At 43.0% G+C, this 27,351-nt stretch overlaps 1 protein-coding gene across 1 annotated transcript; it reads right to left on the bottom strand.

The window, feature by feature from the left end:
- Nucleotides 1–27,351, bottom strand: adamts12 (ADAM metallopeptidase with thrombospondin type 1 motif, 12). The gene is made up of 25 exons (XM_049579547.1): nt 27,277–27,351; nt 26,084–26,584; nt 25,545–25,903; nt 18,975–19,152; nt 18,613–18,821; nt 18,423–18,506; nt 16,859–16,983; nt 16,575–16,724; nt 14,176–14,319; nt 11,651–11,795; nt 11,463–11,555; nt 11,158–11,303; nt 10,869–11,038; nt 8,885–9,018; nt 8,577–8,697; nt 7,414–7,661; nt 7,021–7,162; nt 6,801–6,927; nt 4,975–5,185; nt 3,652–4,833; nt 1,645–1,797; nt 1,292–1,468; nt 765–911; nt 475–628; nt 1–289 (listed from the first exon to the last, which is right to left on the bottom strand). The coding sequence occupies exons 2-25, from the start codon at nt 26,199–26,201 to the stop codon at nt 174–176; spliced, it is 4,833 nt and encodes a 1,610-aa protein (XP_049435504.1). The 5' UTR covers nt 26,202–26,584; nt 27,277–27,351; the 3' UTR covers nt 1–173.

Genomic DNA, 27,351 nt, shown 5'->3' with positions numbered 1-27,351 from the left:
ATATAATTTTGGTCGACCCAGGTTTCTTGTGCTGATTAAGATGTGCTTGTTGTGGTCAAAAGCACTTTGGTTTGGACGTGTCAGTCTGTGGATGGCTTTGTGTTGCATGAGGATACAGTAAGTATTACTGTAGTTATGGATGTGTCCATTGTAATATGAGTGTGTGACCCTGGCTATGACCCACAGGTGACACAACACTGTCTTTGGACCGACCTGAGAGAGCAGCGACCCAACAGCTTCAGCTTGTCACAGAAGCGAGAGGACATGGTGTTCTTCCTGCAAACTGGACCTGCAGAGGGAGGAACACAACACAAAGGGTCAAAAACCATTAAACTATGCAATATGTGGTAATAATAATAATGTAATATGTAAGGTTAAGTTTGTTTGGAGTGATTTTAACAAAGAGGTTTGCACAAATCGCTCCGCACAGCTAGAAAGACAGACAGACAGACAGACTGGGCGCTGTGTACAAACCTGTGTTGGTCTTGCATTCCTGCATATTGCACTTCCTGAGTGTTTCTGGTTTGGAAATCTTCTCACAGAGGTTGTTTGGCATTACAGCCAAATCCTGCTCAGTTACACAGTTAACTTCACGCTGCTGCTGACCCCCACCACAACTCACAGAGCACTGCAAAGTAACACAAAGAGTGATAATTTAGTCCGCTTCTACGACTACTGCAACTGCCAGCTTTTTTTTTTTATTGCAAACAACATTTAGAAATGCCCTCAATGCCTCGAGGAAATCTCAATCATGTGTGACTGACCTCCTCCCAGTCCTCAGCCTTCCAGTGACTGCAGGGCTTTAAACTGCACAGCTCTGTGCCGTTTGGCCTCAGTGTGGTGCTACAGCGATTAGGCTCGGGGCAGTACACCAGCCGCTCCCTGACACCTTCACCACAGCTGCCAGAGCACTGAGGAAAACACAAACATTTAAGGAAGGCATCTTCTTTTTACTGTGATTGGAACAAAATCTCCTTGCAAACACACTTGTATTTGTATAATGTTGGGCCTGAATGTGACAACTTTCATTGATTTGTGGAGTTGGGTGTGGCTACATATCCTCAGTCCCTAATGTATTAAAGTAGAGAGGCTACATCTTGTGACAGAGCTGCAATAACTGTGGTCTCTGGTGGAAAATGGGATGAAAATGAAACTATCTGCATGGCTAGATATCACTTGGGGTAAGACAAATGAACATGTATATCCATATAAACATGTATAACTCCTTGTAGCTATTAAAAATATGCCAAACATGTAATATATAAAGATTTAGTGTGTATAAGGCTCCTACCGGTCCCCATGGTGATGTACTCCAGCTCATACAGGGCTTGTGAGGGCAAGTCAAGGTGCTGAGGGGTCTGCTGGACACAGCTTGACAGTGGAAAGGTCGAAGGGGACGTTTACTCTGCGAATCGACACACTGGACATCACGGTACCTCCTTCCCACCACCGCACAGTTATCTGGACACTGTGGAGGAAATCACAGTGAAATAAACAGCTCGGAAAAACACGACAAGTGAGAACTGCAACAGAAACAAACCCATCTGGTCAGATGGAAAAGTAAAGGATAATAAGTGGAATTATAATTAAGTATTAAGAGTAATTATCAGATTCGGTGACAGGAGGAAATCTAAGGTTACTCACCTTGCTCCAGCTGCCACTTTGCCAGGTGGCACAGGGCTGCAGGTGACACGTGCGTGCAGGCTCAGGTCTCTTTATGTTGGCACAGTCCTCATCCTTCTGGGAGCTGCACACCACTGTCCTCCATATTGCTCCAATTCCACATGTTGTTGAACACTTGGGAGGAAGGGTATTTTCTCATTAAAATTCTACCTGGCTTATGTGTGCACTGACAAACTGATTAAAGAGACATGTGAGGCAATGACGCTGTAAAGTAGAAGTTTTGGCAATCTAAAAATCAACAACCAGAAACTCTTTAAGGACTACACCTGTAACTATTCTCTAAATTATACCTCACTCGATTTCCTACTATCAAGAAGCTACTGGAAATAACTTTTCAATAGAACATTGACATTAATATGCATCTAACTAATCAAACATCAAACAATTATACTTTTACGTCACATTATGCAGCTGCAAGAAGAGACTCTCCTTTTTGCTGCCAAATAGCTGACATTGACAAAGAAATGATCAAATTAACACAAACCTTTACCAACATCCATCTTTGCTCATTGTTTGTCTTCTGTGTTTTATGGTAACATCATGCTTCTTAGAAAATTCAAATTAATACCTAGGTGTCAAAGCTTCACTGAAGCATTAGTGACTTAATTTCCATGCAAGAAAAATTAACTTAAAAAAAGAGAGAGTAAAGCAGACAAAACTTCACTGTGATAAATTACATAAAGTTCAAGGTGCTGCAGGACAATTTTCAAGGCATTCACATCATAACAGTCATAGCATGTCTATTAGGAAAGATCTTTTAAAGTTATAGTATGCCTTGGACAACTGCCAGCAATAATGTCAAGCCTGTACTTAAATTGGCAAACTCACTGAGGTGAGGTTTTGCCCTAATGACCAAACGAGCAATGAAGTTGTACGAAGCATGGAAAGGCATCTTTTGTGCATGATCTAAGTTGCCTAGCTGCAAGAAAGTAATTGAGGATCGCCAGATTAAATTTCTTCATATTTCTACTGGCGGCATAATGGTGTGGTGGTTAGCACCGTCACCTCACAGCAAGAGGGTTCCCGGTACAATCCCAGGAGGGAGCCCTTCTGTGCGGAGTTTGAATGTTCTCCCCGTGTAAGTGTGGGTTTTCCCCGGGTACTCCGGCGCCCTCCCACAGTCCAAAGACATGAAGGTTGGGGATAGGTTTATCGGTGACTCTAAATTGTCCGTAGGTGTAAATGTGACTGTGAATGGTTGTCTCTATGTGTCAGCCCTGCGATAGTCAACCTGTCCAAGGTGTACCCTGCCTCTCACCCAATGTCAGCTGGAATAGGCTCTAGCCTCCCCGTGACCCTCAAGAGGATAAGCAGTTACCATGGAGATTGCAGGACTGAAACTATGGTGGATGGATATTTCAACTGGTAATTCATCAAATTATAATTCATATCTGAGTTCAGTAAATGGCTTTGCCTATAGCCAGTGTTTGGTTTGTCCGTTCTGGGCCACTGTAGAAACAACATGGCAGACTTCGTGGACAAGGACCCCCTCTGTATGTAGATATAGATGAGTCTAAGGTAATAAAAACACAAAACTGATGATACACTAAAAAAAATATAGTTATGAATAACACTGGACCTTTGATGCCAATCTATAGCAAGAGACAGACAAATGGGAAACGCTGGCTAAGTATGAACAGTTGGCCGAAACAGAGTTCTTGAAATAGTGAGTGTGAGTGACACACTTTACAGCCCCATTGACTTGTATTGTCACCATAACAACTACCATTGAATAACACTGGACCTTTGATGCCAATCTATAGCAAGAGACAGACAAATGGGAAACGCTGGCTAAGTATGAACAGTTGGCCGAAACAGAGTTCTTGAAATAGTGAGTGTGAGTGACACACTTTACAGCCCCATTGACTTGTATTGTCACCATAACAACTACCAACTACTGCCATTTCACCACAGCAAACAGCTCAATGTCCGTCCTACTCTCATTCTATTTCTATGGTTTGTACTCACCTCACTCCAGTTTCCTACAATCCAGAATAGATCCATGCTGACCGGCTCTCTGGCCATCACGTTGCTCTGGTCACTGACGGAGCTGCTCACGGGACTTTGTGGTCGCTGGTTTTGGCTCTTGGAGCGACCGCCTTTGGGCCAGGAGGACGGCTTTTTAGAACGAGAGGTGGAGCTGTTTTTCCTGGGCGTCACGGCAGGCTTCTTTAGTTTAATGATCTTCACTGTGGGCTGGGGTGATGCTGATGTGGTGAATGGTTTCCTTGCAGTTGTTGAAGGAGCTCTTGTTGTAGTGAAGCCCGCTTTCGATGTGACAGAGTGGTACGCAGGAGTGGTGAGGGGAACCCTCTGTGTCCTGGGGCTGTATGGATTGATACGTGGGGTGGTGTGGGAATTGGGGAAGGGATAGTGGTGAGTGGTCTTTGCCCATGTTTTAGTACTGGTGTGTTGGGTGGAGTAGGTGGATGCTTTGGTGGGTGGACTTGTTTGCAAAGCAGGTGTGATGAGTGGTGTCGGCATGGTTGATTTAAGAGGATTTTTGAGTGATGCAGATGTGGTAACATCCAGGTCAATGATCCCTTCCTCCTCCTCTGTTGTCCTATCCTCAACGACATAATCATATCCTGGAGTATACATCACCACATTTGGCGTACTTCCCTCCTCTCCCTCGTCACTCTCCTCTACCTTTTCCTTTTCCATGCCAGTTATTTTACTGTCCTTTTCAGCAGATTTGGCTTTAGGTGGGGAAACTTTCCCTTTCTTATCCTTATTGTTCTTCACTTTAACATCAAACCCATAATCATCTGTGTCTATGATTTCAGGGATTGTTGTTTTAGGGGTTGAAAGGGATGTTGTGGAAGGGATGAAAGCAGTTGTAGTTGCTGTGGTGGTTGTTTTCCTCTTTACAGTGACAGTGGCAGCTGTGGGTGCAGCTGTGGCCGTGGTGCTTGAGGGAGCCCAGGTAGGTGCAGATGTAGGATGCTTGGTGGGGCGGCTCTTGGGTGGGAAGATGCGGCGGTATTTAGGTGGAGGCCCCGGTCGTCGCCGGAGACTTGAGTTAGGGCAGCTCTGCAAGGCACACAGCGATCTAGACCGAGGTTTGGTTGAGAGATCGCAGGTCTTCTTGGGTGATAGTGCACATGTGACTGTACGTGAGCGAACACCTCCTCCACATGTGACTGGGCACTGCAAAGGAGGAAGGGCATAAATAATACATTTACTGGGGAAAAAGTCTGTGATCTGGAGGACCAAAGTCAGGGAGATAAAAGCTACAGAGACACAAGGCAACAGAATAATAACAGAGTAAAATAGAAAAAACAAGCATACCTCTTCCCAGTTGCCGACAGCCCAGTCCTGTCCACAGGTGACATCTCTGTTACATTGCACCACAGGTTTGGGTTTAAGGAGATGCTTGCACTCGACAGGATGCAGCACCCTTTCCTCGCCTGACACTGTACGAACACAGAGCACGGTTCGTTTCCGTACCCCGTCTGATCCACAGGTGGCCGTACACTGCTGCCAGCCACTCACCCACCACCTGAGGACGAGCAGACAGACAGAAAAAGAGGGTGAAGAATGAGACTGCTGATAAAAGTGATTTGATGGCACTGAAAAAAATAAATGGGGAACACATGGCAAGCAGACGACTATTATCATCTTCTAACAGCAAACAGGTCTGGGTATCGTTTGAAAATGATACTACTGCCAATACATTACTGGAGTTTTGGTGCTGAAACCCAAAAATAAGTTTGTGAATACCTTGCTTTAAGGAAAACACATGTTTTAGACAAAACCCTTTTTAAATTTGCCAAAGCAAGCCAAACTAATTGAAAGATCTTTGCCTCAATAAAATAGAGTTTACAGCTTGCAAAATATCATATACTATATATATCAAAGGTCTCATGTGAAGGATTTAGTGGCATCTAGAGATGAGGTTGCAGATTGCAACCAACTGAAACTTCTCCCGCGTGCCAAGTGCGTAGGAGAACTATAGTGGACGACGTGAAAACATAAATGGGCCCCATCTGGAGCCAGTGTTTGATTTGTTACTAGAACGCTACTCTAGAACACAATGGTGGACTCGGTAGAGGAAAATCTGCTCCATATGAAGATACACAGTAAACAGCTCATTCTAAAGCAATGAAAGCACAGCAACTCTTAGTTTCAGGTGATTATGCACAAATGGAAACATACTTTATCCAGACCACTGGCCCAGAAAAACATCTACAAGAAATCCGTCCTTCCCTGTGACCACTGTGGCCCTCAGACTGATTTTAAACAGCCTGCAGCTTGACATTCAAAATATACAATATGACTGATACAATATTGGTTAATGAAGCAAGATCACTTTGTATTTTTTTGAATCACTTCACAATGGCTGGACTATCATACAGTTTGTAGACATGCACCAAGTATGAAATACACAGACTGAACCAAAGCAAAGAAGCGAAAAGCTGGGAGCGAGGGCCGCCACTTTCAGGACCAGTGGAAAGTTAAATACTTTTTCACTGAAAGATGAAATAGTTGTGTTTGTCTTCGTTGTTTGAGGGTTTTTTTTATATAACCAATATAATACCCCAGGTAATTTGACATTATGTATTTTGGCTCCATTCACCCCTCCCTAAATCCTACACACTGGACCTTTAAATATACACAATATGAAATATATTAAATCCAGAACTTTGTCATCAAAGAACGAGTAAACAAGACTATAAAACCTGACCAGGCCATTGATGCCAACTTTCTGTACTTGACAGTTTTATCATGTTGTATGAACACATTTTAGTCATTACCAAAAAATGTATTGAGGCTCCATATCCAGTCCAAAAGATGAAAATATCAGTGACTAAATAATCAGCTTCATCAGCTGAAGTTCTTCTATTTGTCATTTCAATGAAAGCCAGAGACATCACACTTTCAACTTACTGAAAAATCTAAATTAGGCAGTGAAATGGCTTCTTTTTACTTTCAAATCAGCCATTATATTCCGTACGCATCTACAGGAGATAGCGAAACAGCCTGATGACTCCCCAATATTATCAATGCAATGATCATCAAGAAATATTTTTACAACTACAACCACAGTTCAATATGTTTTGAGGTCGTAATAGTGCTGACAGGGAAAGATAAGAGTTAAAGAGCATTTTGGGGACCTTGCGGGACAATCCATATTCTTGCATTTTCGGTGCCTGTCTTCTGGACGGCTGGCCGGGTCACACAGAGACTCATCCACGACACCCACGTCCATCTCAAAGCACCGAACAGGCTGGTGCTGCTCACCTGAAACAACCAGGGAGTCAGAAAGCAGATGGCCAAGTTGTAACTAAAATATCACTGGATATCCATATTTTTTTATAGGATGAGAACACCAACCTAAGCCACAGGTGGTGCTGCAGTCCGTCCATGCCCCATGTCTCCACCTGTAAATGGGTTCCATGACCTCATTTCCTGTCTCTTTGGTCTTCCTGATGACGTACTCGTACTTTATACCCGGGTTCCTCTCCTGAAAGAACAACTGGACAACCACATGAATTATTACACAGAGTAAAAAGACTTCCAGATTTCAGTATTCAGTGTCTTTGAAATATCTGATTATTGTTATTGTTACTGGCAAGTTTTTATGCTCTGATTGGCTGAGATCACTCTACATGGACAGTGAGATAAGATGCAAAATGCTTGTTATTTTAGAATACTGAAACATTTTAAAAAAATAAAGAACGTCCATTCCTTTCATATATATTTCGCCTTTGTATTATGATGGCCTACCTGCAGTACAATTGGCTCTTTGGTGGGTCCAGGAGCGGTAAGGTTCTCCAGGTTCCCGCTGCGTTCGTAGTAAAATGTCGTCCCACCGGCCTCATACTCCCCGTTCCACTGGATGATGAAGTTGCCATTGAGAAAGTACTCCTCCTCTGACGCCTCGCTCCTCAGAGCCAGGAAGTTACCTGCCTCCTCCACTTCCTTTACCAGGATGTCCCGCGCCCCCACAGGTATCACACCCACGTCCACGTACCCTGAGAGAGTCGAGAGGGGAGTCAGAGTCACAGCGAGGTAATGGATGGCCCACCATGGCTGCTGCCACACTCACATCCAGACAACCAGACAGTTTCTCTCTGATCTTTAATAGAGGGTGGGCTCAGTCTGTGGGGGCGGTTGGCATGTGTGTGTGTGTGAGTGTACGTGTGCGTATTCGGCGTGGGGGGCACTGCCCTGTCTCTGTTTTTTATTGTGTGTGGATGGGGGGGCTGGATGGGGGAGGACGAAAGCAGCTATGAGTAGGTCTCTGGAGTTTAATGATGTTTGTGGGAAGGTGTGTGTGTTTCTGTGTTTGTGCAAAGGAGGGGGAGGTTTGCCCTTGGTCTAAGCCTTTTGAAGTCTTACACATCTGGGCTGGTTATCTGGAAAGGATGCTGTGCGGGGCAAACACACACAGACAGAGAGGGAGAGAGGGAGAGAAGGAGGGATGTTTATTGTTTTAGAGCCTCTTTCTCTATTAAAGTGTCTTTGTGGCGTGTTATTCCTGCATGTGAATTACATTTTTCCAAGCACAGTGAAATCAGCCAAAGACATGTCAGTCTTTAGACAAACGCAAACATGGGCCTGCAGGCGCACACACACATGCACACATCACACCAGCCAAGTACAGCAGGACAAACAGCTGCACAGTGTGGACAAGATGGCTGCCATGACAACACAGGAACAACACAAATGGCGTAATACTAACGAACTGTCCTGAAATGACTTTGCGCCTGTAGACATAAACTTGAATTTCGTGCTTTTTCACACTCCTCTGGTGGGAACATCAAAGCCTCTCCCCATTAATAGGTTATCTGTTTTGTGTTACTACAGTTTTATAATTGGATCAATTCTTATGTCTAGATAATTCGATTTGTCTCCAGCTGCTCGAATATCCCTTGTGTTACACTCACCAAAGCCTTCTTCTTCATCAAACGTCTTGTGGACCGTCTCACAGCTTGTGCCATCGCCCAAACAGACTCCACAACGATCCTCCACAGCGTTTGAGTCGATGCCATAGTCACAGCCTACCGCCTACAGACAAAACACACGCACAAACACATAAATATACAACATTGGACGCATTACAGAGTCATGTAAGATGGAAGTTTGTACCAAAAACCTCCTCCCTCCATTATACTATCGTTACACTGCAGCTTGTCTCATATCCTGCTCCACTATAACCCCCTGTCTCTTTTAGTCTCTTACCCAGCCACACTACCTTGCACACTCCGTTGACGCAGATGTTTCTGGACTTGTTGTTCATGAAACACGGCGTCCCGTCTGTCACGGCGTCGAGCATCTTCTCCGAAAAGTACTCAACGACTGGTCGACAGTGCAGCTCGCAGGGGTTCACTAAAGATGGTTGAGGGTTGGGGAAAAGAGGAACGTAATTAAGTTGAATTCCAATAAAATGCCGACTGTGAGTCAGCGTTTGTGCCCAACTATCAGGAACAGATGATGAAGCATACTTCTCATGGATGATGAGACATTTTTTGATCTTTTCTCACAAACATGGCACAAAGTTCAAAAAGAATGCCTGCAGACTTTTGCAAGGACACGACTGAGCTGTGCTGAAACATTGGGCCTCCTGTAGGAAGTGATATGTAAACAGATTTCTCTTATTTTTGTTTGTATCCATGATTTGTTGTTATTTTGTTAGTAGCCACAGATTTTTGGGATTCACCAATGTTTTCATGTTTTCACTCCTTTCTTAGGTAAGAGAGCATTTTTCAAGTGGTTGAAAGCACTCTTACCAAGATGTGTTTGATGAGACCAATGAATGGCTGCTGAATCACTTCAGAAAACTAAACTAAACAGAAAACTAAAACATTTTCTTTTAATCATAGTTACTGTGTGTCGCTCTGCTGTCCAGTGGTGGAATGTAACTTAGTAAATTCACTCAAGGACTCTACTTAAGTAAAAATCTGAGGTACTTTTACCTTCTTTGACCCTTTTAATATCTACTCCCCTACACTTCAAAGGGACATATTGTACTTTTTACTTTACTGCAATTATTTGATATCATCAAAATATACAACTGAAACGATTAGTGGATTGACTAGAAAATTAATTTGCAGCTCTCTTGAGAGGTATTCATTTTTAATGCAACAACATTTGGTTCCAGCTTCCAGTTTACATACTTTCAGTGTAGAGCTTTTACATGTAACAGAGTAATTTTGCATTGTGGTATTGGTACTTTTACTTATGAAAAGGGTCTGAATACTTCCTCCTCCACTGCTGCTGACACACCTCTTACAGCATCACGAACATTTTGCCATTGCTTTTGATTTAGTTTTTAATTTTCCAGTAATGCCAGAACATTACTTCCGGAAAATCCCATTTACTTCAAGTCTATTATACGGTACATTGATTCCTCTTCTTACAGCCTTTTTGGTGGCATCTTCCAATTCCTGGGCATGTGTCCGAGTCTTTCCACAAGGAACAGCTGCCCTTATATAGTGTTTAGGGGGTGTTATCTATGCCAGTGGTTCCCAACTGGTGGGTCACAGTCCAAAAGTGGCTCGTGGGTCCACTCTGAATGGACCTAAAATGATCCGTAAGTGTCAAGTTTGTAAAAAAACACACTTTATTTTGAAGTAAAGTGGATTTCTGGTACAGAGCATTTAATTTGAAATTGTGTTTCTTGCAGCAGTTTGAGTGACTAACAGACAGCTACTTGACAGAGACAGAAAAGTAGCTCAGCTACATGGCTAAATGCAAAGTATGACACTGACTATATCAAAATCTGTGGACCTTGAACCAATGACTAAGGAAAGGTCTGGAGCCTATACCGGGACCAGTTGGGAACCACTGATCTGTGCTAAGAGGTTACTTGTGATCAAGTGGAATTTATCATTGAGCACATCCAGGTAAGAGCAGATTTGGATGGTTAAGAATGTTTGGTGCAACTGGAATTGATTTCTTATTACTCTTACTTTTTCTCTTAGCACAAAATTAAGAGAAAATATCTGAGAAATTTAAGAAAGTGTTGCTCCATGAGGCCCTCTTTATAACCCTGCCAAGATACATTTGATGGCGTAGCTGCATCACTGACCACTTTCTAGTGTAAATGCTGCCCCCTGCTGGGTGACATATGCAATCACAGCCACAGATCTTTTATGATTTGAGGAGAGAACAGAGGGGCTACCAGAATACCAGTGTCTGTAGTATCTAATTGTACATCTGAGGCTTTGGTCACTTACCTGGGTTAGCCACAGGAATCCACTGGTAGAGCTCGTTGTGGTAGGGCACTGTGTCAAACTCACTGCACAGCATCTCCCGAAAAGTTGGTTTATTCTTCAGACAGGGTTTTGTGTTACAGGTGCGATAACGCTTTCTTTCCCCAGTGCAATACTTTCCCCCAAACTCTGGTCTGTGGAAAACACAGCAGCAAGCTTTGAATCAGTCACGTGATCAGTTTCAGGATGTCATCTGTTGTGTAAGACATGCCAGTGGACTGCAAGACAGGTTTAATCTAAAGTCAGCTCTTACTTGGGGTTGTTACACTCCCTCTCTGCTGACTGAACTCCAGTCCCACAGGTCCTGGAGCAGTGAGACCAGGTACTCCACTGTCCCCAGCCTCCATTCACAGTCTCTGGGAGTTTACCCACAATGACACACTCTCCTGAGATACACCACTGTAGGAGAAAGTAACACAAATAACATCAGTAACATGACACATTTCATACTCAAGGCTCTGCGTCAGTGACACCCACATATCCATAGTGCTAACCATCTCCATCCCCAGGCTAATGAAACCCACACCCTAACGAGACAAAGCAACTGGCACCACCCACCTTCTCCGGTCCACATCGAGTGCCATCTATAGGCGAGTCCAGTTTGGAGCGACAGGAGCCGTTCACTGAACACCACAGGATCTGGCAAACGTTCTGAAGAAAGAGACGTAATCCCAAAAGACATAAGAAAAGGGTGTTCTGAAAGATTTCTGACATATTTGGTCGGTGATTCAAGACACAATACTCACATCAACCTCATGGCAGAAGGTGGCATTTGGGCCGTACTGAAGCTGGCACTGGTGGTGGGTGGTGTAGCGGACACCAAGGCGAGCCAGCGGGGTGGTTAGGTCCCTCTTGGACGGGCGGTCATCCAGACAGAAACCCCAGCCACGACTAAGACAGAAACAAAGATGTGACAATGAATGTGTGACCTTTGAAAATGATGAAAAGGAGAACGTGGCACAAGGTGTGGCGCTGAGACACCAGCGAGAGAAAATTTGAGAAAACAAACAATGACTTCAGCAGGGAGACGCTTGTTTGAAATGGCTACTAGCATGCTTTCAACACTTATTTTTATGTTATCCTAGATGTAGTCTTAAAGATAATGGCCAATTTTTTTGCCATTTGTACTCAAGATGGTTTGTGTATTTGCCATATGCACTCAGGTGATGTCATGATGCTCTGAGGATGAGAAACAATGGTATCAGGAATAGGGTGGTACATATAATGCATTCTGAGCTCAAGAAACAATGGTGACAAGAGTAAGGTAAGGGCATAATGACAGGAGGGCTCTGTCAGCTTGGCCCACAACAGGAGGGGAACGTCAACAGCATAAAAGTGAATGTAATATTAAGATATTTCAGTCGGCTCCCGGGACCAGCTCAGTTTCTGTGTAATCTTAACCTAACAGGTAACGCTTACGCCTAACTGTAACTTGAAACAGAGATGACTTTTATTTTTGTCACTGATTTGCTGCTGCAACTGTGACTAGACTTCCCTGCAGGTTTTCAGATGACTTCTACCTGACTGCTGATAACTGCTCAAACTGACCACAATAATGTTTTACTATACAACTAATTGGTGCTAATGAATATTGACATTTAGATTGACTAAATGATGTCTAACAGCATAATTCTACTCAGATACGAGGTCTGTGTTCTGGTATCAGTGTAGGATCTTTCATCAATAGATGCCCAGCCCAGTACTCTACGACTGGTCGACAGGCACTAATGACGGTTGAGGGTTGAGAAAAAGACAAGCTTAATTGAGTTTCACTTCAATAAAATGCCGACTGTGAGTCAGCTTTTGTGCCCAGCTATCAGGAACAGATGATGAAGCATACTTCACTTACTGTAGATGACAAGACAATTTGGGATCTTTTCTCACAAAAAACAAAACCTCATGAGCCCACTGAAATTACATTTATTATGTATATTGTCTGCTTTTATATATGTAGCATGTATTATTCAGTCTAATTTGCCTAATTTTCCAAGTTTTGGAAATAAAACTAGCCCATACGTTCACACTCAGTCTAGTCTCGCTCACCAGACCTTTCTCAAGAAAAGAAAGGTCTGGCTGCACCGACTCTCACTTTAAGATTGGAGAAAAAAAACGCCCTGGCTTTTTTTATTTCTTTCAACCAATCACAATCGTTCTGGGCGGTGCCACAGCAACGGTACGCTTGCAAAAATATTTCCAGGGGAAACAGGTTTTGGTGTAACACGCCCACAAAAATATCACCTACAGGACGCGAACCATGGCAGAAAAATGGCTACATCCCCCCAAGATCAAACACCGCAAAAGTTAGTAAAGGATGTTTGTCGACTATGACAACCGGAGGTGGTAGGGCGGGACTTCAGCGGGTGGCTCGTTCTGCCCAATGAGAGGCTGATCTATGCAGTGAACTTCCGCCCACTCAGACTACACTCAGTCTAACTTCTTGTTTTCATCAAACCAAATTCAGGATTTTTGTTCTGCATTCTTAAAAAAGTGAGACGGTCATCGAGCCTGCACAAGCGTGCAGTTCCACATCCTGCAAAACCACACTGATACGGATGAAATAAGTTTACAAGCAATCCCATCGTGCCAGTGAACATACTCACCATTTGCTCTTACACTTCACTGCAGCCTCCAAGCTCAGTGTTAAATTAAGTAGGGTACTGGGTGATGAGTTCAGCAAACATGAACTCTGACCTCTGACTTTGAAGCGGCTTGAGGTGAAATTGTTGAAAGAGAGGAATTCTTGAATTCAGAGTTGACATGGTTTTCAATAGAAAATAATGAGAGTCAAAGCACAAATTGAGCATGACTTATTTGTGCAAGTGTGACCGCCCTCTAATGTTTCTTTAGGTTCTGTTTGCTTTTCTGGCTTTTGCTGGATTTTTTGGCTTTGACTGTGTTTGTTCAGCATATTGGCACTTAAGTTCTTCCTTGCTCTTTTAAAAACTTGGTTTGCCATGGTTTGCTACACATGAATGTTTTTATAACATAGTTTTGTTCAAACACACACCACTCCCAATGCAGCTTTTCTGGAGAATTTCCACCACCTCCATTCAAATCTGCACCAGCACGCCCACTTATCTGCATCCAGGAAGAGTCACTGCTTGTTTGGAAATACTCCGTTTTCCACAATGATTTCACAATCCTGGCGTTTCACACAGTTTGCAGACCACTTGTGTGTTCCCCCCACAAAGAAAACAGTATTTAAACTGGGTGAATCATGTTATAACGTTATGATTAATGGGTTCAGAATAGAGTATGAATGCAGCCTTACTCGAGGAAGCGTGTGATGTATTCTTTGGAGCAGGAGGACCAAGTGAGAGGCGAGCTGTCGTACATCAGCTGTCTGGACATGATGAATGGGTGCCTCCCTTCCAGCTCACAGTCATTCCCCTGACCGTCGTGATGAATTCCAAAGCTGCGTTCAAACACAACACGACTCATTATCATATTATCAATACAAAAGCAAATGTTTCACAAGACTGGATGGCCTTGAGCTGCTGGACCTGCAAATTCCTGGTTATGCATCATAATTGCCTGTTAGTACAAAGCAGTGAACTACATTATACATTATATTTGCAATACATATTGTGGTATTTAAAGTCAAATGGAGCCTAGAAGAAATTCCACCAGGAAAGGCACTTTATTGATTTGCCTGTTTTTCTTCACTCATTACTCTGTCTAAAGTCTGGACTAAAAGATTTTTTAAATCTCAACAGATGTTACAAATGTAAGAAACTCCACACATAACAGCATGTGATGATAAATTTAACAGGTTTGTCTCTATAGTGTGTGGAGAGCACAATACATGCTAACAGATTCCATTTACAAACATCCAGAGTCCTGTCTCTCAACAGCAAAATCTTGCGAACCACTTGCAATCAAATCTGACTTTATGGTAAACAAAAATGGCAGACAATGGACAGAAGAACTAGCTGTTTGTTTTTGCACGAAGTTTTATAAAAATTCACGAAGAAAAAAGAGAGAAATATGGATCAAAATGTCATCAAGTTGGACTGTATATGTTACAGTACAAGCTGGTGGTGAGTAAAGTCTGAGTGGAAACCCATTTGAATTTGCATTAAAACCATACGAGACCTTCGGGGCCGCTGGCAACTGGCAGAGTTCCCCCCTCACAACAGGATTATCAGATCGTAAATATTGAACATGTTGAATATTTGTTATTTGAAATCAGTGTAGCCAGGATGGATTTCTAAGCAGACTGGGGGATGTAAAAAATGCCCCAAACATCTTGGCTTTGCTGACAATTGTGGGAAGGGGGGATTGGGCCCAAACTTGGCTTGATTCTACTGTAATCTGTAGGTCTGCACCTAAATTCAAATTATTAGTTGGAGACTTGTCAGTCGACTAAGATTCTTCAAGTAAAGCAGTCAGTTTTTTGAGGGTTATTGTTGTCAGTCAGTGTAGTTTTGGGGATGTTTTGGTCACCAGATTTGGCTGCAGAGCGAGCGCTTGTCATTTTCATGCTGCGTCCAGACCCAGGGTGAATTTGAGTGAGACGGAGGCAGCTGCCCGAAGGAAAAGAGAGGCTTTGTCCAATCAGGCTCCAAATAATGATATCTTTCGTTTGATATCTAGTTTCCCCAAGAAAATGTTATTGCACATTCCCAGTCTGTTGTCAGCATAGTTTGCACGCATTAGCTCGGCGAGTAACTTGACTTGTTTACTATATTATGCGAACATCACTGTCACTCTGAACCATGCTCAAACTCTTACACTCTATATTGAAAATAAGGAATGAATAGTCAAATATAGTATTACTGTAAACGGCCAAATTTGATTTGACTGACATAATTCAGTCCTGTACAGCTTGTACAGCAAATGCCTCTTGGCTATTGAATATAAGGCCATTCACGTTTCCGCCTTGGCCACCGTAATTAGTAGTCCCTTTTCAATGAGCAGCATTGGAGAAACACTGATTTTTTTTTTTATGTGAAACTACTTTATTGTGTGTTTTTAGAAACCAACTGTTCCACGTGTTATGGTGAGGAAGAGACCTCTGCAGATAATTTGGCTCTCGGTAAAACACCTTCTGTACGGTGCACACTGAAGTATTTCTAACTGGGAGAAGTATTAGCTGGTTGCAAGCTGCAGTCCTCAATGCTAGATGCCACTAAGTCCCACTAAATCTGACACACTGCTCCTTTAAAAGTCTGAAGACCAGTCTTCCCGAAATCAAATTCAATCATACAGTCCTCATAAGCAGAAGTTTAAAAACATTGGCACCAATTCTCATTTTATCAGGAAGACTATATTTGTTAACCAATGTCTTCTGATTAAACTGACACTGAAGCTACAACTCAACTATACTGTGCATTAGAAAATGGGATTAAAGAAAGTCTGGTTTCCTGTGTCACATTAGAAACAAATGATCTTTCTGTCCGTTCACTTCCACTGTCATTAAATATGATTTACACACCCACATCATATCAAGCTCAGGTATCAATCTGTTTTTCATGTCTGGTTACCAGATACTAACTATTATTTGCATCAGCCCATTCACTAAATAGGATTTAATGATGCAACTGTATATTCCTCAATAGTAACCCATCATGGGAACGAGATGCTTTCTTTGTCACATGGCTCATTGTGATGATATTCCATTATTCACAACAATTACAAATGCACGCACACACATACACACACACACACCTGTGGCCCATCTCATGAGCGACAGTGAAGGCGACAGGTAGTCCCGAATCCTCATTGATGTTGCAGCTGCGGTGTGGCTGACACATCCCAGACAGATGAGACAGACCCAGGGTCTCACAGGGCTGATTCATTCCAGCACAGATGTCTTTCCTGAGGAGGAAACACAAGAACATTATGTACATATTCCTTTTATAAGAGGGCCTATCACCAGAGCTTATAATCCATCCATTTCATTTATCTATTGATATAGCTGACCTACAGGTGCATATGTGTGTGTCACTTGCCTAGTGACCAATACAGCCACGTCATGATGAGCTGGGTGTGTGTCACTCTGGGGATTGAGGTTTTTCTGCCATGCACAGAAACTGGCCAAAGTGGTGTCCGCATGGTGGACGATCTTCAACCCTTTCTGCAACAAACAGCAGAATTAGAAATAACACTCTGCACATCTTTAGCTTCATTTGGATGTTTTACTTCTTGTCATTTCAGGACATCATTTTTGACACTGTAGAAAAAAGTTTCTTTTCATTCTTTCACATGGGGTTTAGAGTAAAGTGTCAGTCACACAGCAGTAACCTGTAGAGGTATGTATGTAATTTCAGTTCCAGCAGCAGCGTAATGGACATGACTTTAGTGCAACACGTTTGGCTTCATTCTTCTTCTTTTCTAAACAGGTGTTCATTACACTACTGTTGACAGTTTTTTTAAAGGAGCTCTCTAAAACTTTCAAAGCATATCCATGATTCAGAGGTTGTCTGCACAGGGCTCTCAACATGGAGGTGACTGAGCCAACAGCTAGTAGCTAATGGTGCTAACAGCCAAACAGTGCTGACAGAGTTAACGGTATTAATACGGGGTTGAGACTGGAGGTTGTGCTTAGACTTCCACATCAGCGCTGTGTTGCCACAATGGGTTGGGACGCCGTTATCTGTGGATGGTTATGAGTGCAGTGCAGTGGTAGTAAGAGCACAATACACTAATCCATGTAAAAACAAGATGGCAGCCATCTCTGCTAAGTCAGTCTGCAGCCGATCCCGACACAAAAGTGGACAAGACCCAAAACATGATCGCATTTTATAATTGAAACCTGTTTATTTAAGATGCATAATTTGACCAATTTTAGCGACAGCAACAAGCTAAGACCCCGTTGCTTAGTAAGTCCTTGTTTGAAGACGTTGGGACTTTATTGTCATCTCATTTGAGGACACTGGGACTTTATTATCACTGACAGTGTTTGAGTTTTTATACTTAGCGGGTCCTACTGATCCCAAATAGCTAGGAGAAATCAAAAATGCATACCAAACAAAAGGTCGCACACCCAGTCAGCCTGGCTACCACAACAAATAAAGAACAGAGAAGCTTGGACTACAACAAAGTGAGGAAGCCTGACTTCATTCTCTGCTCAAGACGCCATTACTCCTCCTTGTCTTTACTGTACATAGCAAATACTTGTTTGCTGCTATATTATTTCATATGTTGAATGTCGTGTAGAGCTCCTTTAATGAGTGATCAGACATTTTATTGGGTCAAATAGGATTTTTGTTTGTCGCTCCTTACGTTCTTGCTGAATTTTCTTTGAAATTGTTTTCCAGTCTGTCCCGCATGCAGCCAGACATGGAAGACTGACGTAAATCAAAGTGAGGACATAATGTTCACTGTGGTTTGAACCTTTAGTTGGAGCTTGAATCACAGCCAAATGAAGGAGTCTCCAGGTTTACTTCACCTCCTAACCCCACTGAGGAATGCTTTATAGATATGCATATGCTTCTCTTGATCCAACTTTAATATATGCCAAAGAATAAATTTGCATTAAAGTTTCTTGAGAAAACTTGTTTAGAAAAATGTTACCTCCTCGCCCTGGAGAAGAATGAGGCGAACCAAGATGACGTGGATGGCGTTCCCAATACTGGCATCATGAAAGATCCCAGCCACCTGCCAACACAGAAATCACTCACCACTGAAAGAATTTAAAACTTAACATTTGAGCAGATTTGGTGAGAACAGTTGAAATGATCACAATATAATTCTCACTTCTCACCATGTTCATGATGGTGAAGATGTACGACTCCACATTATCGCTGCCGTGGTATTCTATGAGTTTTGCATCAGCCACCACCATTGTCTCCACCCAGCGCTCTCTGCTGACCGAGCGCTGCGAGCGGGACTGAGCCTGAGCCTCCCCCCTCTGCTGCTCCCTCTCCCACTCCTCCCTCTCCCTCTCCACCTGGACAGAGTCACTTGGAGCATCTAGAGTGTGGATAACAGAAGACATAACTAGCAGAACACTTGTGGCTTATCCTTGCTTGACACAGACGCGGACAGAGAAAAATGCTCACTTGTGTACAATTACACAAACATCTGCAGTTCCATACATATGCACACACAAATCCAGATAAACACCTTGAACTCCACAGGGGCTGGGTGTCTTTTTGGACTCAACGCTGCGTTTTTTTCTCTGACTTTCTGGTGTAACTCTTGGATAGACGATATGGGGCTCTGGAGTCCCTGCAGGATCATCAGAGGATTTCTGGACAGGTTCAATAAAGAAGTGTCCCTCTGGCAGGGAGAAGAAGCCTCTCTGAGGAAAAGGAGAATGACATTGATGAAGACTGAGTGGATATGGGTTTACGTTTTGATCAATCACTTCCTGTGCACTGAAATATAGGTCAAATCTATATTGTTACAATTGTTTGGGACATGCTATTCTGCACTGCCAAAGCTCCAAATTGTATTTAAGATTAAAAAGTTTTTTATTTTATCCCAAATCTTGCCTAATGCAGCTTTAAGTGTATTTTGTAATGCCATGCATTCTCAGACTGTGACTGAAGCAGAAAAGTCAGAGCCTTTAGAGCATTTACAGGTGCGACAACAAATCACCAGAAATTATAGTGTTCCCACAATTAAAAAGTGAGAGGTTGGACTTTCTCTTGTAAAGCCTGCTGGAAAGACCATTCCTCAGTAATTTCCATCTGGGTGGAATCCATCATTAGTCAACAGATCTCAATATGAACCTTTCTCCTTCCCTCAGGCACATTCTCTGTCTGCAGCAGCAGCAGCAGCAATACAAAGACTTTTTCCTAAGTATGCCCTGCATGTTCTTACTGGTGCAGAAGACTATTCATTTACTGATTGGTGAGGTCTTCTGGTGAACGGAGTACATAGATACGCGCCCCCACACACAACTACACCTACATGAAAACACACTGATTGTACATGCATGCAAAAACACAAGAGGCTTTTTTAAAGATCTCTGACTTTGTAAGCACACACATTATAAATGTTTCACCTCCAGCTACCTGTTGGTATGTTCTCTTCATTAAGTCGATTCTGTGTGTGTGTGTGTGTGTGTGTGTGTGTGTGTGTGTGTGTGTGTGTGTGTGTAAGTGTGTAAGTGTGTGTGTGTGTGTGCCCAAACAAGCCCAGACTGTTCCCTCCCTCTCCCCTTAAACCAACTTTCAAAAAGACAGAATGAGAGAAGGAGAGAAGGGTGCATAACTCTTTCAAGAGCCAAACAAATGGAATAAGCACAACAATTTAATTTTTTTTATCTTCAGCAGGAATTTTGCACCGTAAAAAGTCCATGCACATGAATAAATGTGTTCAGTATCTGTAAAAAAAAAAAAACTGCTTAACTTGCACATGTATTGAGTCAACCAAGACCAACACAAAGAATTCTTACGATATGAGCGTTTCTTGTGATTTTTGGATTTCTTCGGGCAGCCAAAAGGCAGATGTGAAAAATTAGGTCATGCAATGCTTACAGTTTGGCCAGTTGTGGTCCCAAGGGTCTACCCTGCTGTTTACTGCAGTTGCTCACAGCTCAGCTTTCTGGGTCATCCTGACAAGTTTTCTACGTGTTTCTTGGGATACGTATTTCAACTACATTCATTCAGCGCTCTGCAGAGCTATCCTGTTTCTCCATTCAGGGAGTTCAGAAAGTGCAAATCAAGAGCGGTTCTCCCTTTGGAAAGACTGTGTTACTCCACCTGTTACACTGAACTTTGTGAAATAAGATAGAATCCACAAACTGGAGCAGAAAAATCATAGTAATAAAATGTTCGTTGAACCAAAAATGAACCAAAATCCTTCTGTTTTCATTCCTTTAAGACTGATAATAATATAAATTCTGTAATGCTGTGATACCATGACACTGCAATATTTTCTGAGATGGTTATCGCACTGGGAAAATCTCATACTGTTGCAATCTTGGATACAACCAAGCCGCTCATGCTTGTTTGATCATGTAAAAGTATTGAGAATGGGTTTCCCACTGACTTAGACTGTGGCCCTGAGCCAGGGGTCTCTGAGTTGAGGTGGACTCATCCACAAAACATGCAGGCTGATTTGTCTGCAGTCAGCTGGGGATATTTCCCAGCGGCTCTGTGCAGAGAGCACTCACCCTGTATCTCATGTGCACACTCCATTTGGCAGAATCAACATTTTCCCAGATTAAGATTTATTTTTGCATTTGCATCATCTTACCGCAAGACAAAACACAGACAAAAACCAATGATGAGGCGGGCTGTGACGCGCTCTCTGTTACTATCCTGTCTCCCTGCTGTCTCCTTTATGTTTTCCTGACCATTAAACTTCCAACTGAGTCCCAGCAGCGAAAAGCAGGTGGTGGAGTGCAGATCAACCAGGAAGGAATGCTACAGAGAGGCCCATCCAAACATTCAGACCATTGCTCTGCATGATCTGTACGATCTGCATACCAAATGCAGTCCTACTGTGCTACGCCGACTGCAAGGCTTTGCTTGCACAGTGTGGTTATGGTGTTACTTGTGATCCTAAAATTACCATGTACAGATCCTGTGTGATGTCTGCGCTCAACAAACAAAGACAACTTGACAGGATTCCAACTAGGACTTTGTTTTCCATTTTAGCAAAAGTACAGGATTATTCTGCAACACTTTTTGCTCTAAATCCCAAATGCTCTGCCAGCTCACAAAGCCTTGGAGTGCACTTTCGCCACCTTTCGTCCCTCTGCCACCTCCTGCCCCTCTCCTCCTCCTCTCCATTAATCCCCCTCCTCTGACCTAGAGGAAGCGTGTTTGGGTGTGAGGTGCCAGAGCCAGGGGAGGTTACCATAACACAGGTCTGTGTTCTAAATACACCGGCCATGTGGAACTGCTTTACTTCTGTTTCCTGCTTCTGTGGGTTTTTGTAGTGCCGGCCAACTGGGTCTGGAATAAAGTCTCTGCTGTTACACGGCCTGTGGCCTCAGCAGTGATTAGTGGGACACAAGGAGAGGTGGGGGCGGATGGTGCTCATTACCACAATATGATTAATCACAGCTACTTTCTGCTGCAAACAAACTTGCTTATATTCTTACACAACTGTTTCTTCATAATTACAGGTTTCACTATACTCATTTGCCTTCAGTTTGTTTTTTTTTTACTTCAGAAGATAATTCTGCCTGTGAGCTAATTTCTTCCTCAGAGGTCAAACACATTATCATTTTTCATCTGCATAGTGCGAGGAAACATGCATTTAAGTGAGGAAAATACCACTGTAATAAGTCTGAACTTGCATGATCTTTGTGTTGTGCCTCAGGGATTACCAAAGACTCTACTGAGAAAGCTTTGCTGGGATTGAAGGTTTTCTCAGGGGAATAAAAAAGGACACTGGCAACAGGCATCCAATTACTCTGGTCTTCACGGTTTCACATGTACAGTAAATAGTAAAGGTGAAGGGTAAGTTTAACTCTAGTAAAGACATAATCACCTGCAAGGTAAATATGGCTCACTGCAGCAGAGCTAGATTTGTTGGAGCACATGTGACTTCATCTTCTCAACCAAAAGCGAGAGTTCAAATGGTGCTAATGTGGTAGGGACCATATTGTGGCTTTTATGGCATTTAAAAGTCATGATCCTGCTCTGTTGCCTGTTCTGTGCCAGGCTTCTTTTACTTTGTTCAGCCCAATAAACTCCAGATGACGCAGATGACAGATCAGGTTGCAGACCATTTCACCTGCCCACAGCTAGCGCTCACAGCACGTTTGTAGCTATTTCATATTAAGTTCTGTTGTGCAAACATATCGCTAAGTAATTTCTTTCACCAACAAAGGCAAAAGCCTTTTAATTGTGTGTCTGCTGGCACTGACATCATTTGGATCAACACAAGAGGTGGGTAATTATCATCTTTGAATTTACTATTCAAAAGGTTCTATAACAGACGTTAATGTAACAGCAGACATCTCTTTGCTATATAAAGATATTGTTGAAAGTGAGGTCACAGTAGATCTGTGTGTGTTGTAATCCAAGCTTCTCTGTTGTGGAATAGGGTCCAGCCATGCATGCATGTTAATGAATATGCGTCCCTGTATGTGTATGCCACTGGCTAGCTAATCACCGCCACTCTGCACTGCGCTCCTACAGCAGTTAGTGCTGATAATGGCAATAGAGTTGTTGCGAAAGTGTAAACACCATTGCATCTATTTCCATTGTTGCCATTGTTGGTGCTGTTCGACCTGTTAGCACCATTAGCTGCTAGCTGAATGTCATATACAATTCCTTTTGCTTATTCTCCATGTTTTCAAGGAACAATAATCTGAGTAAGAGCTGAAATGATTTGTCGACTAATCTATCAGTTTATCGGTAAAAAAATAATTCTGATTGAGAAATGATTTCAACTATTTTTCAAGCAAAATGCCAAAAATCTGCTGCTCATTTGATTTTTTTTCCTTGTCTTACATAATGGTAGATACAAGATCTTTGGGATTTGGACAAAACTAGCAATTTGGTCTCTGTGAAATTAAGAAAACTAGAAGAGCACTCAGAGAGCAAAGACCTCCACCAGGGCCAAAAAAACTGATCATGTAGCAAACAGCTATTTGCTATGTAAAGATGTAGCAGAGGCCTGAGCAGAGAATTAAGTCACATTCGTGGTCATGTCCCCCGACTTGCTAGCTAATCACCACTGCTCTGCACTACACACTACCCAGGCTGCGAAGATAGAGCTCATACAACTGTTACCGCTGACAACAGCGTCTAATCAACATGGCAGGACCAACGGGACAGACTATATTAGCAACCGCACTGCTAGCCGCCACCACTTCGGCTCAGCCACCTTCATGTTTTCTTGTGATGTCCGAGGTGAGAGCTGTGCAAACAAGTTTAGCAAAAGTAAAATATTATTTGTGTATCCACCCAATGTTCAGATCCAAAATTAAATGGGTTCATTCTTGGCCCATGCTACACCCTTCCACCAAGTTTTATGAAAATTGGGCCAGTAGTTTTTCCGCAATCCTGCTGACAATCAAACAGACGCACAAACGGCACCAAAAATACAACTTCCTTGGCGGAAGTAGCAAGTGGTTAGCTTCGTCCCTAATTTGAGGGCTCTATTGGATTACACCACATAACTGACAACAGTTCACATCAGATCATCATGAATCAGGAATCACATTTCAAAAACTGTCCCCCTGACTTTGTAAACCACACTTCATATGTCTTTCTCATGTCATGTTTTTTCCACTGTCCCCTATGTTTCCTGTTTGTTTATAGCCTTTAGTAACTCAAGCCTTGCACTATATAAACAAAAGATTATCATGAATTTATATTTTGAGGCAGTCCATCTCCATCTGCCTCCCAAGGGTGAATGACCTCCACAGCAGCTGGCAGGGTTTCCCCCCCACATCTGTGAGGCTGCGTCTTGCTGTTTAGTGGTCTTGCTGTGGTTTTAGCTGCTATAAACTGAACTCCACAGGACAGAAAATCAGTGTAATAGATCATAGTGGTTTTCCTGGTAGGTTGGAGAGAAGGGACACACTGGAGCACTCTGGATTGCAGGGAGAAAAAAAATCCTCTAAATGCGGTAGGTTGCAGATAATTGGAATTTAAAGTGACATAGGATGGTTTTAAAATGAACTGCATTTACAAGATTTGGAAGATCAGGAAGAGGCAGTGCAACCCACACAAATACAACAGAGAAGCAGGAGGCAAGACCCTGCAGGAGAGGCATTCCTGCTGTGACACAATCAAACACGAACACCGAAACATTCTTCTTGACTAAAGCTGACACATCCCATCATTTCAGAGCGGAGGAGTTCCTCCTTTTCCACAACCTCTTCTTTTTTGGTTGTCTCAGAATATTGGTGTAAATTGAATGAATCTGTTATTACATCAACAATGCTGAAGAGTGAATTATAAGCAGCTGTTATTTGGCCCTAAAAGCTCAGATTCTTACACCATTTGTGCACCATGCATTTCTCCAGAAACTGTCATATGGTGCATGTCACTTTTCATAATTAAAGCTCTTCTTATGTTGAGCTGCTCCCTTTTCTTTATGCTGTCCAGCTGTCCTCTATCCTTTGTAGTTGAACTATTTATTTGATTAGAAACATTTCAGCCCAAGAAAAATAAAAAAAAGGAGCTCAAATTCTCTGAGCAAAACGTATGGCCCTATTTCCTGTCTCTCCATCTGTCAAACTGCATTGTTCCAGACTATAAAAAATGTGCCAAAATCTATTACTGACGCTCTATCTCAGCACAGAACAAAGTACCACTGCCTGTCCGAGGGTGGAGGGGGGCTGCAGAGAGTTTTCGCACACAGCGATGTGAATGAATGAGTGAGAAGGAAAGTATCTAGGGAACATCTGAGAGACAAAGAAAGACAGAAAGGGTCTCATGGTTGGCCGAGGAGCAGCAGCCGTCAGCGGGTCTGCAGCACAGTCGTTCTGCAAATAGTGTCAGGAAGCCTTTGAAGGGCAAACTAACACACAGGGCACTGTCAGATGGAAGGGTTTGCTCAACGGTGTATGACTGCCTAAACCACATACCAGCTTCCCCTGAGTGATGCCCCCCTTTCTCCTGCCCAAAGCAGCTAGATTTTCAAAGAGATAGGACCTTCAGTGTAGCTTTAGGGAGGACGACTGAGTAAAAGCTTCATGTGGATTAGAGGATTCAGCTTGATGAAGAAGAAGAAGTTCAAATCAACTTTTCTGCCCTGTTGTGTGTGATGCCTTACCAGTCCTTTACAGGTGCTGATGGCAGCAGTTCCTCGCACATCAGAAGCTTCCACAGTGCCAAGGAGGTGACAGGAGTTCCCCTCAGAGCGATGATGCTCAGTCCTGTTGACACTGCCGTTCCTCCTCTCCAGGATGTAGTCACTTGAAACCAGGTGGTTGTTTGCAGTCAAATTGAACAATAAAGCGCGACCCCTGTAGTTGACCTTGTAGAAAACCTGCTCCTCCAAACCATGGGGTCGCAGGTCACGCCTGACTCGCTCACCCCTGATGTGGTGAGCCAGAGAGTGGGAGATGAAGTCTCCATCAGCTGTGGTTTTCACTGGGTGGACAGTGGACACATCTGACTGGGACAACTGACCTGCAGAGTAATATATAACACAACATATAATTTTTCTGCTGTGATTTATTCATCACACAGCTTTTGAGTTCAGTGCATACTGATATCGACATGCACTGCACCCTGCAAACTTTCCCAGTCATGCATTCAGTTCATACATGCACAGAAATGCAGCTTCTATTATAGCTGCACCACACTGACCTTGTTCTGCAAAGAGGGAGAAGAGCCTGCCAGAGTCGGAGAGCTCTTCATGGCCGGCTGCCAAAATGAAAACTAAGTGTAGCAGCAAAAGAACCGGGCACTCCTGCGAACATCGCATATTTCATGTAACCAAACTCAAAGCACTGCAAAAGAGTCGTGGGCATCGGGGTTGCAGTGGCGTTAGAGGCGACCACTTGGATCCTGCGCTGCACTGTGTCATGACATGAACACGCTGAGAAATCTCCCCTCACGAAGGCAAACAGGCACCGAGGAGGACTGGGAGCCTGAGCATGGTTTAAAGAGGGAGAAAGCTCTGGCTCTGCGGAGGAAGGAGGGGAGGAGTGTTCTCTGGGCCAGTGTCTACTTTCCTTGCAGGAGCGAGGGGAAACAGAAGAAGGAGCTTCATTGATTTGAATGAGGCAGCCGCTCCGTCATGTGTCGAGACTTGTCATTAAGTCCCGCACCAGCGGCGCATCATTAACACCAGATTATTTACTGCCTCTGTAAAAAAGCATGAGGGAAATTACGCGGAACATTTTGGATACACATTTGTGGATACAAAAAGGAAGTGTTGCTCTGCCTACATTAGTGTTAATCTGACTTTAAAACAACAACATCCAGAAGCATTGTTTATATTAGTCCACTTATCAGAGTTGATTAATTAATAAACAGTTCTGCAGACAGTTTTCAAATAGGCCTTTTTCGTGTCCTCATAAAACTTCCAAATGTCCAAACTTCCTCAGCCTTTTGTATGGCCAGAATCACACAACTTATGGCAGCTATATCAGCAATGATAAGATGAAATACCTCAAAAATCAACACTTACAAAGTAAGTAAGGAGTACTGCTGTGTTAAAGTTCGTCGCTGCAAGATGAAAATGCATGAGAATGACTGTTACCTGAGTACAGATACAAGTGATGTAATTGTAAAATATCTGACCTCTTTCTGAACCCCCCAGCAAAAACATTTGCCAAGGTAGGCCAGCATTTCTGTCTTTGAGAGGCTGCAGCATGCTCATTTTTTTTGAGCTAGCGAAGGTAGTAGCATCTTGTGAAACTAGACAACCTAAGGCATCAATTGGTACTAACCACGTCAACATAGCTTGTTGGGAAGGGGGCTAAATAACGCTCGGAATTTAGGTTAAGAAGAGAAATTATCATGGCCATTTTCAAAAGGGGCCCTTGAAGTCTCACCTCAAGATATCTGAGGATGCTTTCACACCTGCCCTGTTTGGTTCAGTTCAATCGAACTCAAGTTTGTTTGCCCCT

This window comes from Epinephelus fuscoguttatus, linkage group LG6, assembly GCF_011397635.1.
Source record: "Epinephelus fuscoguttatus linkage group LG6, E.fuscoguttatus.final_Chr_v1".
Lineage (NCBI taxonomy): Eukaryota > Metazoa > Chordata > Actinopteri > Perciformes > Serranidae > Epinephelus > Epinephelus fuscoguttatus.
This window is presented reverse-complemented; position numbering and strand designations above follow the sequence as displayed.

Coding starts and splice junctions, on each gene's coding strand:
- adamts12 (XM_049579547.1), bottom strand. CDS start 26,201: ATGCGATGTTCGCAGGAGTGCCCGGTTCTTTTGCTGCTACACTTAGTT. Junction 6,928..7,020: donor CAGCACCACCTGTGGCTTAG/GTTGGTGTTCTC, acceptor TGGTTGTTTCAG/GTGAGCAGCACCAGCCTGTT. Junction 629..764: donor AGGCTGAGGACTGGGAGGAG/GTCAGTCACACA, acceptor GTTACTTTGCAG/TGCTCTGTGAGTTGTGGTGG.